This window comes from Mytilus galloprovincialis, chromosome 8 (genome assembly GCF_965363235.1).
Source record: "Mytilus galloprovincialis chromosome 8, xbMytGall1.hap1.1, whole genome shotgun sequence".
Classification (NCBI taxonomy): domain Eukaryota; kingdom Metazoa; phylum Mollusca; class Bivalvia; order Mytilida; family Mytilidae; genus Mytilus; species Mytilus galloprovincialis.
Genome location: NC_134845.1, coordinates 7,551,813 through 7,564,000, shown reverse-complemented (window position 1 = coordinate 7,564,000; position 12,188 = coordinate 7,551,813). Strand labels below are relative to the sequence as shown.

The following is a 12,188-nucleotide window of genomic DNA, read 5'->3' as shown; positions in this document are numbered from 1 at the left end:
TTCTTCCAAGACCCCCTACCTAGAGAAAAAAAATAAAAGTTAGCTAGTTTTTTAAAGTATACAAAAATGTTGCATCCTGTCAAATAAATGTAAAATTTGTTGGTTTATCTATTTCAGTGCATCCAAAAAGGGGGGGGGCGTCAGCCCCCCCCCCCCCCCCCCCCCCCCCCCCCCCCCCTAAATCCGCCTCTGGTCTCAATGGCAATCATGCCACATCTTGTTTTTTATACTAGCTATGTTGCTATTAAAATATAAAATGAAACATGTAACAATGTTATGGAGCAGCAGATGCAACATGACGGCAATAGCTCACAGTGACCGAAAAAGGGGGGTGCTATTTTAATTATGGCCCATTTCATTTTTAAAACTGTCAATAACATTTTCAGGTAAGACATATTCTTCAGATGGGGAAACTGGTTGGCACCAACCATTTGATGTTTCAGAGTTTAGTTTGAGCCATAAAATATTTTTGGTAGGCACAATGTAATTCTTTTTTTATTTTTTGTATTTCTTATATACATTTTTTTTTTCAATAGGCAAATGTTGAGGAAGATGATATACTCTCCTGTGTAACAAGGCCATATTTTTCCGCAAAAATTAGGCCATTTTTTTCCTTCAATACCACCCACGCAACATGCGCAATAAAAATCTAATTGTCTGTGCCAAATATAAATATTTTTTTATGGACCGCATAGTTTGGATGTCACCCACACATATTTTTTTGTGGGGAGACGGTATACAAGGGAGAGGGTACTTGAAGTTGTTATAAACTGTATGCAATAAAATATTATTTGGGACAAAAATTGAAAAGAATTGGCCAGTCCACCTTATTAAGGACATATTCATTGCAAGGAAAGAGATTTAAGTACAGCAAATTCTGCCATTTCAATTTCAATGAATATACAATTTCTTCCAACCGCAACAATATTTAAGTTAACCTTTATTTACAATGTTTAAACTGGTACTGTTGCCTTGTTCATGTTCATGTTGGTTTTTTTTACATTAAATTTGGGTCTTCGTCGATACCATACTTATTCCAGACGTTCCGTATCAGAGGACATTTCAGGCAATTCCTCTGCACTTCTTGTATCATTATATCTTCATCACGGTGACAAGAATAACAGTATAGAGTACCATTAATTCATAGAACAAAACAACAAATCGCTGAAGAAGTCATGTTTACAAAATGTCAAAATGAGCCAAAGACCAAAAATGACAAGGACAGTTAAGCGTCTTTTATGGAGACAAAAACTATATTCCTAAAAAGTCTTTGGGGTTCTTCAATCGAAATAATAGCAAGCTAAACTAAATGAGATTATTATAAGGGCTAAATCTCGTCTGTACTAGCCAAATTTAACAAATTTAAAGTTGTTTATAAAAAAAATATATATCATGAATGATGGTTAATTAAGTTTTTCGGGTTATCAGTTAGACCGCATGGTTTTATTATTACAATAGGAAAACACCTGAGACGTGAAATCGCATGGTTCTATTATCATAGGTAAACATCCGAGACGTCCCAAAAATATATAGGTGCTCCTATTATTGGAGGAACATTACACAGTTGTGTACACACACATGGCGGCATGGAACACGATCGGAAATTCATTTGACGATATCTAAACGTTTCCAAAGGAAGTGAAAAGTATTGTGCCACGTGGGCGCTTACATTTGTCACTGTATGCGCCATTTCTTGTCAATATGCGCTATAGGCGCAGGGGGCACGTCCTTCCCGATCACTGGTTTGACAAGAACACAAACGGACGCTTAAAATTAGTGGTCTGCCAACTTTATTTGCAGTCGGATGACCTTTTCAGGAGAATCTTCCTTCATAACAGGGGGAACAATATGTTTAACCTATCATTCAGAAACCCCCCACCAACAGAAATGAATTTAAATCGGGACCACCACCCTCCAGAATACAATTATGTTGATAACCCCCCACCTATGGAAAAAAATATCGTCGGCGTTCCGCCCCTCCTAGGTAAATTTTACTGGAATAGCCCTGACACTGAGGGATACAAATTATTGAGATTTATTGTCTAATAGCTATTTGAATAATAGCTGGTTCATCATATTTAGAAACACTAAGGATTTTCTTATCCCAGGTATAGATTACCTTAGCCGTATTTGGTACAACTTTTTGGAATTTTGGATCCTCAATACTCTTCTACTTTGTACTTCTTTGGCTTTATAACCATTTTGATATGAGCATCACTGATAAGTCTTATGTAGACAAAACACAGGTCTGGCATACTAAATCATAATCCTGGTACCTTTGTTAACTATTAATGTTAATTTGACATGCTTGTGACTAAAAGCCACATTCTTTTGTTATTTAGTTCACATCTGTCAAAATGTAATATTTACAAAAACATACATTTTATATGTTTAACAAATAAATGCATACCTTTCTTTTGAATTTGAACACTGTAAATTTCCTACTTTGGCACATAATGTTGTAACACTGTGTACCAAGCTTTCTATGTCATAACCACTTGGTCTTTGATGCTGTAATTGGATAAAATGCTTTCACATGATCTGACCTAATTGGATGGCAGAATGTGAACATTTCAAGTAGATTGAATATATCATGACTATGTTATTTCATTTAGATTTTGTATACCTTTGCACTCTGGAACTGTAAGAACATAGATAATTAGAAATGATTTACATACTCATAATAGAAATCAAAGTGCTTGTGAGTACTGAGGGATAGATTGCTTTAATTATAAATTGTGAAATGAAGTGTTTTAAGCAATGGATACAACAAGGCAATACTTTGAATTGTGGTCATCCTCCTTTGTCCATAACCTTAACCTTGTAAATTCTTTTCCCTGTTATACACATACACATAATTTTGTAAATTGTTTATATCTCCCTAAAGCCTCACACTGATTGATTAAATAACATACCTCTTCTCCACTTAGAGCTTGTTTAAATTTTTCTACAGCCTCACATTGATTGATATAATCCAGGAACACTTGTCCACCAAAATGCCAATCGGATATTTTACTGCTGTGTGCTGGGTTTGATAATTCTTTCAGATATTTTTTAAGATATTCATGATTTTCTGAAAAACAGAAATATGCTTTATTTTGGTGCCAATTTTATATTTTTTATTAGTGCTGGCTAGTTTTTTTTCCAACTTGGGGAACAAAAGTAATTATTTTAATACATTGAAATTTTCTACATGGATGTATTGAAACATTAAAATGTACAAAAATATGGAGCCCTTTTCATTTAGTCATAACAGAAAATTACTCAAAAACAAACTCACCATTTATGATGGCATCAGGAGCTATATGTTTCAGTATGACTTTATGACTTGCATTCCAGTGGCCTGATTTCAGTAAATGCAGGGCTTCCTCATGACTTTTATTCTCATGCTTTGCTCTAAGTGCCTAAAAATAAAGGTAGAACTGGTATATAAGATGTCTTGACCAATAATAGAAAGAATTATAGGTAATACAAGTAGTTGATTGAAAATATGTCTTTTTGTCAAAAATTTACATACTTGCTTTCTATTCAAGATGTCAGGAAGGCACTCATATTGCTTATCCCTAAAATTAATTGACAACAGGTAAATTTCAATTATTTTTTTGGACAGGAATCGGTTTGCATTTCTCTATATTTTATTTTTATCGTAATCCTTGTTATGACATTTCTCATATCTGACTTGTAAATTTATTTGTCAACCCCTGCACTCAATGTTTCCTAGCAAGGATCAGAAATTTACCTTAGCATAGTGTATCCATCTGACAGGAATATTGAGTTTTTCCTGTAAGAAGTCTTCTTTATCTTTATCTGTTGACAATGTTACATATCTATACAGGAGATCCTTTACTGCTGATTCCCGACTATAACATAAAGATAACAATGTTATGTCAAAAATATCAAATACTAGGTATTTTTAATATTTATCAAATACTAGGTATTTTTAATATTTAAATGTTGTGTTTCATTTAAGTAGTAATTACATAAACAAACTATCAGACACAATGTCTTTCTACATCGGAAAAATTGTCTTTTTACAAAGAAGAAACATGGGGTAATAAGTCTCTACAATAAAAATGGAAAGAAAACAATTAAAAGAAAACTTTTGAAAGATATACCGTCATTTCAAATCATAATATATATTAAATTTCTTAAACAGAGTGTTAAAGACGGTCATTTATTAAAGATTTTAATTTGATTGATATAATTTTAAGTGTTTGAATATTGTTTGTACTCATGAGCCTTTAGTTCTTTTTTGTTTTAAAACCCTTTCTGCATTTCCACATCTTAAGTATTAAAAATAGTAAAACAGATACCTTTATTCAAGAATTTTTTAACTGGTTTTTTGTCCATTAAAAAAAACACATTACTTATTCAAGACTGGTAACAAGCAAAATGAACCTGCCCATTAAATTCTGAAAATTTTAAATTTATTTGTTTGAGGAGCAATCCATTCAACACCAAGATAGTGAATAAAAAACCAATAAGTTTAGGTAACATCAAGGGACAACTCTGGTTATAGTAAAAGTTAAATTGTGTTTACTTACAATTATTCATTATAAAGGCAATAAATAAAGCTTATCAGACTAAGTCTTACCATTGTTTGTCTTCTATATGTAAAACAATAAAAACAGCCCAATGCCATAATCCAATAGATTCCAATTGTGAGGCAAAATTCATGTGGACATAGGCTCTGTGGTAGGGGGAGAGATGTTTGTAATCTAAAGACTGTAATATTTGGTATAGATGCCAGCTGAAATAGATAAAACATTCCTTATTGTGAGGCAAAATTCATGTGTACGTAGGCTCTGTGGTAGGGGGAGAGATGTTTGTAATCTAAAGACTGTAATATCCGGTATAGATGCCAGCTGAAATAGATAAAACATTCCTTATTGTGAGGCAAAGTTCATGTGAACGTAGGCTCTGTGGTAGGGGGAGAGATGTTTGTAATCTAAAGACTGTAATATCCGGTATAGATGCCAACTGAAATAGATAAAACATTCCTTATTGTGAAGCAAAGTTCATGTGAACTTGGGCTCTGTGGTAGGGGGAGAGATGTTTGTAATCTAAAGACTGTAATATCCGGTATAGATGCCAGCTGAAATAGATAAAACATTCCTTATTGTGAGGCAAAGTTCATGTGAACGTAATCTCTGTGGTAGGGGGAGAGATGTTTGTAATCTAAAGACTGTAATATTTGGTATAGATGCCAGCTGAAATAGATAAAACATTCCTTATTGTGAAGCAAAGTTCATGTGAACGTGGGCTCTGTGGTAGGGGGAGAGATGTTTGTAATCTAAAGACTGTAATATTTGGTATAGATGCCAGCTGAAATAGATAAAACATTCCTTATTGTGAGGCAAAGTTCATGTGAACGTAATCTCTGTGGTAGGGGGAGAGATGTTTGTAATCTAAAGACTGTAATATCCGGTATAGATGCCAACTGAAATAGATAAAACATTCCTTATTGTGAGGCAAAGTTCATGTGAACGTAATCTCTGTGGTAGGGGGAGAGATGTTTGTAATCTAAAGACTGTAATATTTGGTATAGATGCCAGCTGAAATAGATAAAACATTCCTTATTGTGAGGCAAAGTTCATGTGAACGTAATCTCTGTGGTAGGGGGAGAGATGTTTGTAATCTAAAGACTGTAATATTTGGTATAGATGCCAGCTGAAATAGATAAAACATTCCTTATTGTGAGGCAAAGTTCATGTGAACGTAATCTCTGTGGTAGGGGGAGAGATGTTTGTAATCTAAAGACTGTAATATTTGGTACAGATGCCAACTGAAATAGATATAACATTGAGGTTTAAAATAAATTCTTAGATTTAATATATCTTCTTTGATTTAATGTTTATTGTAAATCCAGATTTTATATATCATTTTTAATTCAATGTTTAGTGTAAATCCATATTTAGTATATCATTTTTAATTAAATGTTTTGGATAAACTCTAAGAACTATATAAATTTTAATTTGAGTTTCAGAAAAAATTTTCCTCATGGTTTGAATTTTGCTAGGTATTTGATAAACCATTCATAATTCATCTTTAATAATTGAGTCCAGTGTTAGGCTCACCTTAATCTATAATCTAACTGGTTTTCTGTGGAGGATGTGGGATTTAACAGTCTGTCTAAGCGATGAGATTTCTGACAATATAACTTTAAAACATGATAACAAGTGTCTCTTAACATGTGACCTTCATCCTCCTCTTCGATTGGACAATCTAATACCCCTTCTGAGTATGGTGGTAATGGAGGATTACAGTATATTCCACAATTTGATCTCCCTTTGAAGCCTGCCTCATAGTCTAATACAGCCTGATGGATCGGAGAATTTGATGGACACAAGAACCTGAAAAAAATCTCAAATACTAAATTCATCCTATGAAATTGATGGTTACAAAATAAAGTTAATAGAAAATGATTTGGTTTAAAAAATAAGATTTCCTACAACATACAAAGTATTCAAAATACAGAGAAAAATTTGGCTTCTACTTTTTCAAACTGATAATTTAGAATTATTACAAAATCTACTGTTTTCTAATCAATTCAGCATGACTTAAGTATGACTGAAAACCTAAAATTTATTAACAGAATAAAATCAATTTGAAGTCCTTGAACTTACTGATTTATCACAAAACTACTTTTCTTGCATAAAAAATCTACAATGTAATTTTAAAATGAATTCATTTATATACTGTAGAAACATTAATTTTTATGAGGTTAAAATTTCATGGTTTTGTCTCTCTATAAGGTTTCATGGGGATTTAATTTCCTGGTTTCCTTAAATGTTAGTGGTATCATATGGAGGTTAAGTTTTCGTGCGATTTACAGTAGTGAAAAGGTAATAAATCAATTACCATAAATGTAAAGCTAGTGCTCTTTTCCAGTCCATAGTTTCACATGTATTAATCATGGTGTATGGTTCAACAGGTGCCCTCCATACCAATTGTCCAGACAACAAGGCATATATCTTCATGCGAACTATATTTATGTATTTATCTGCCTGAAATGTCAAAATCATATTATAAATCATTTAATTAAAAGCAAACATTTCAAAATTCATTGATTTTTATTATCTAAAACACAATAAAATTGACTGTATGTAATTTATCCTTTGTCTCCTGCACTCAAGCAAGCATACTACAAGAAGCAAAAACAATATTGTAACAATTTTGAAAGCTGTGAAAACCCGGACTGCCTTCTGAAATTCAATAGCCATTCTTGAATCATTTGTACCATGAAAAATACATAAGTATGTGACGTTTTACCTTCTTTTTGTGTTGCTCTATCATCGAAATATACCACATCTTCTTTTTATAATAATTAAGTAGACATATACCACCACATCTTCTTTGATAATTATTAAGTAATATACATCAATGTTATAATCAGCAACCCCTTCTCATTTGGTTTTTGATACCATTATTAAAGATATCTTACCCCAAGCTCTGCCCACTCAATCAGTTGTTTTTCTACCAGTTGTCTGACAACATAATGACTTTCTGTCTGAGCCAATAACAATGCCAGTCTATGGTCACCTGATTTTTGAGCCAATAAACAGGCTTCTGAAATTTTCCTCCCACTTAGATATGCTAATATAGCTGGCAGATGATCTTTGCCCTGAAAGTAGTTTAAATAAACTCTTATGTACATCATAACAACTTTCCTGCACACCTCAATGTTGATTGCATGTCATTTGTTCTTAAAAAGTCAAAATCTTTTTTCTCAAATGGATTTCAATATAAAAAGTTGAAAAGATGCAAAGGGTGATAAAATAAACATAAATTTGAACAATAACAGAAAAATAAAATTGAATCCCCGTATTTTGGTGTTTATACCTATGAATTTGAATATTTGTGCATTCTAAAGACTCCAATGCATATTTGTATGGTTACATGACTATCAAATGAAATGTTAATGTGGATAATAAATTTGATATATTCAGAGTAGGAAAGCAACTGACATCTGATGTTGTCTAAATAAAATAGGTAGATTAAATCACCTTATATTTGGCCTCTTGTACATCTTCCTGTATTCTCTGTACAGCAGTTGACATCAACCATTTAGACAAGGCTTCTCTCCTTGAATGCTGATAGTCATACCCTTCTACTGGCTCATCTAAATAAGGACAAAATAAATTGTTACTACCCAATTTACTGCAAACTAACATATTTTTTTGTTTTGCTCTAATAACAAATTTAATTTATAACTTTCTTACTTTGTAGATGGATAGATTCATAGTTCAACAATTTTTGACAATTCTATGCATTGTTTTAAAAAACCTACAGAGGCTGAAGAAATAAAATGAGTTTAGTTACACAATTAGCTGAGGTTTGCATATTCTAGTTAGGACTTTTGTAATAATGCTTTCCTTTATAATATATTCTTGATTTTGTATAAAAGCAGCACCAGATGTTGTTACCAAAAAATGTGTAAGGGTCTCCTCTCCTACTTTTACTATTAATCGACACAGACTCAACAAAAATGAGGACAAAAATCAATAAAAATATTCCTCTTGATACTATCTTTAGATTGAAAGAAGCTTCTGTCTATTTTTGGTAAAAATCCAGGATGGTTTATGAATCAAATAAATGTTGTATGTAATGTTATCTGGAAGAAAAACTAAGTCCATATATAAGTAAAATACAGATAAACAGGTACAAAATTTTATTCTGGAACTATTTTACTATCTGTCCAAGTTTGGTACAAATCCAGGAGAGTTTAAGAAAGTTATTAAAATTTCAAAAACTTTAATCAGAGTGAATATTTGTGGACGAAGCCCGAATGTAGGATTGCAATGTCTCACTTTTTCAACTTAAGTCGAAGGCTCAACAAAAACTGCCGCAAAACTAAATATTAGTGTGTGAAAGTTTCTAAATAGTAGATATATCTACCTGTAATACAATCTGGTAATCTTCCCCACAAAGCTACACACAAATCTAACACTCTATCCATCTGCTCCAGGAGAGCCTTATCTGGGTGATTATCTGTAAAATAAAGATCATTGAATCATACCAGGTCTACTTTTATTGCTAAATCTCTTTAAGAAAGTAGCTATTAATCAAATTCTAATATATATAAGTTGTTCAAGCAATCTGTAAAAAATATTTTAATAAGGTTTTAATTTTGAAGAAAATTCAACTTTTTAACTGATAAATTGCAATAAAAAAATGTTACAAAAGTAATTTGAAAACACACTTGTCATATGGAAAATGTTACACATACAAACAAATGACAAGACTCTGTGTTGAAGACTGTGCTTTGAACTATAATGATTTACTTTTACAAATAGTGACTTAAATGGAGAGGTGTCTCATTGGCACTCATACCAAATCTTACTCTTCTCATTCATCTACTCATTCTTATATCTAAAAGCAATTGATATCTGATATCATTTCCACCACACAATAATGGCATACATAGAAAGCAGTGTACAGTGATTTACCAACCTGATTCTTGTAAATCTTGTTTAACTTGTTTAGCACATTGATGTAAGCCCTCCACTCCAGAGGATGGTACAAATACTGGACAGTCACCCTCTAACATACTTTCTGAGTTCTCTAACTGTACACTTAACATCTCTACATGATTATTCTGTCAAGATAACAAATATTTTCTTAATTTAAAGTGTCCAACTGGCATACTATTTCATGAATTTTCAGACTATGTCTATAGCTACTGTTTGCAAACGATTCTGGTTTCATACATCAAGTATATGCTCCACCTTTTTTTCACCTAATTTCAGACTTTCTGGTTTACTATTATGAAATGCCTGTTTGTAATTGTACTCTGGGTTTATCTATCTTACCTTAATGTCAAGCATTTGATTGGTTTCAGCACATCAGGATTGATTTAAATTTTACTTATATCCAACTTATTCAGGACTTATATCCAACTTATTCGCATTAACCAAGGTAAACTGATAAAAGGGCAACATGCATTTAATGAATAGGAATTTCTGCTTTACACTTTGATTGATCTATATTCTCTTAACGAGGTTTAAATAAAACTATGGGAACCGGGTATAAGTGATTGCATAAAATTGAAATCCAACACAATCATTGCCTACAATTTACTGTCTTTGAATCTCCTTTTAAAATCATTATTCTGACAAAAATCAATTTGGAAATAAAAAGTAAAGCATCATGTTATGTTTACTGAAATTTCTGATTTCTGATAAGACAAGAATGTATTTTTAGAACCATCTTATTCAAACAATGAATAAAAGCTAATTTTTTCAAACAACGAGAACTTACAATAACTGTAGGATCTTTAGCTCTGACATAGCCAGCTATGTCTAATTTTTCTATATGAACTGTCCATTCTGATTGTCCACTATTTGTCGGTCCCATTCCAGGCAGTATGGTAAACTGTGAGGTATCTTTGTTACTCTCTACAAAAGTCAATTGCAATAATAAGCATTTCTGACAAAGAAACATTATAGTTTATCTTACCTCCTATACATCTCTAGGAATGTGATTGGTTAAAAGCGCCCTCGTGGAGACCATGCATATTTCATATTAGGTAGCAATAAACAGTTAGGAAAAAATACTAAAATTTGCCCTTATGAATTTTACCATCCCCTTTTCATTGCTTTCTTGCAATATCAAGCTCACTGTTTGTGTCATATATGGGCATATGTTTGTAATCAGAATCTTCCATAGATTTTATTTCCAGTATATAAAATGGTAAAATATAATTTCTTTTTGGTGTATCCATGGCAACAATCTGCATTTATTTGTTATAAAATATTGCAAAAAGGGGGGGAAAGATGTCGCATATTTCCCCAAAATTTGGCTAAAATTAGAATTTCAATCGCTTGAAGTAATACCTTTTCTGAAACTGTGTACATATATCATTCAGCAAATCCAATGAAAATCATATGTCTTTCGTCTCATTTTTTTGTAAAATTGCGTCAAAAACTTCGTGTAGAAAAAGAGTGTTTGTAAACAGTACATTAATTTCTGGACCGATGGCCGCTCTAGCAAGAAAATACGGACTGTCAAACAGAAAACAGCCCATAAAACATGTAAAAAATAATCTTGATGCTCTTATAAACCATCTTTGAAGGCTATATTAGCACTCATCTGTCTAAAAATGAATTTTATTACACAATAACTTTCCTATTTGAAAAATCCACAGGGGCCATAATGCGAAACTAAACTTCTAACTGTGTATTGCTACCTTAATAGTAAATATTTTTTTCAAATTCTCCCTTTTAACTTATTTTCTGAGTTCTGCTAGCTAAAACGAGTAAAATGGCCTTTTATTTTTGAAAATTAGTTGAGTAATGAATATTTTATGAAGGTTAGCAGTTGGCACTGAAACGCGACAAAAACTGATTTTAAGAAAGGTGCCAAGTCAAAGTGTAAAATCTTGTCTCTACCTCAATTTTTAGCCAAATCTTAAAAACTGTACCTCTTTTGTCAGTTTTTTAATGTTGAATATCATAATAAGATCTCTGATGATGCAACATTGTACAAAATTAAGCAATTTTAAACATAAAAATTTCAATCTTTATGCTTATTGCATACCAAAGACTTGATTAAAAAACTTGGTGACAGGGAATCAATTTCTTACATCTGATTTAACTATACATTTAATATATGCCAAAATGTAACATGAAATCTTGATAAAAACAATAATTTGATATATTCGCAAGAAAAAAAGCAACGCGTTCAATACTTAGGCTACTACATGCAGCCCAATCCATCAGAAGCAAGCGTTAAGTCGATAGAGTACAAATATAAGCCTTGTGTCAAAATGTCTAAATTTGGTTGCTAAGGACTGTAAACAATAAAATTGACACATATTGTCATTGTTAAACACTTAATTTACTCAGAAATTGATTTTGAATCTAAATATCAATATATTTGGGGCATGACAAGTCTTAAATTATACAATTCTGAGCTTGGTAAGTATGCCATAAGGTAGCAATAAACAGTTAGGAAAAAATACTAAAATTTGCCCTTATGAATTTTACCATCCCCTTTTCATTGCTTTCTTGCAATATCAAGCTCACTGTTTGTGTCATATATGGGCATATGTTTGTAATCAGAATCTTCCATAGATTTTATTTCCAGTATATAAAATGGTAAAATATAATTTCTTTTTGGTGTATCCATGGCAACAATCTGCATTTATTTGTTATAAAATATTGCAAAAAGGGGGGGAAAGATGTCGC

At 32.0% G+C, this 12,188-nt stretch overlaps 1 protein-coding gene across 8 annotated transcripts in view; it reads right to left on the bottom strand.

The window, feature by feature from the left end:
- Positions 1-12,188, bottom strand: part of LOC143084973 (nuclear pore complex protein Nup98-Nup96-like) — a 71,343-nt gene that overhangs the window by 1,704 nt on the left and 57,451 nt on the right. For 6 of the 8 annotated variants that reach the window (XM_076261075.1, XM_076261076.1, XM_076261074.1 and 3 more), the window contains 12 exons: positions 10,261-10,397; positions 9,454-9,598; positions 8,899-8,991; positions 8,007-8,122; positions 7,445-7,624; positions 6,862-7,007; positions 6,078-6,353; positions 4,595-4,750; positions 3,740-3,860; positions 3,281-3,404; positions 2,916-3,073; positions 2,411-2,511 (listed from right to left, as the gene is read on the bottom strand). In XM_076261075.1, coding sequence (XP_076117190.1) covers positions 2,411-2,511; positions 2,916-3,073; positions 3,281-3,404; positions 3,740-3,860; positions 4,595-4,750; positions 6,078-6,353; positions 6,862-7,007; positions 7,445-7,624; positions 8,007-8,122; positions 8,899-8,991; positions 9,454-9,598; positions 10,261-10,397 — 1,753 coding nt within the window. The other 2 variants (XM_076261080.1, XM_076261082.1) reach the window with 2 other exon arrangements.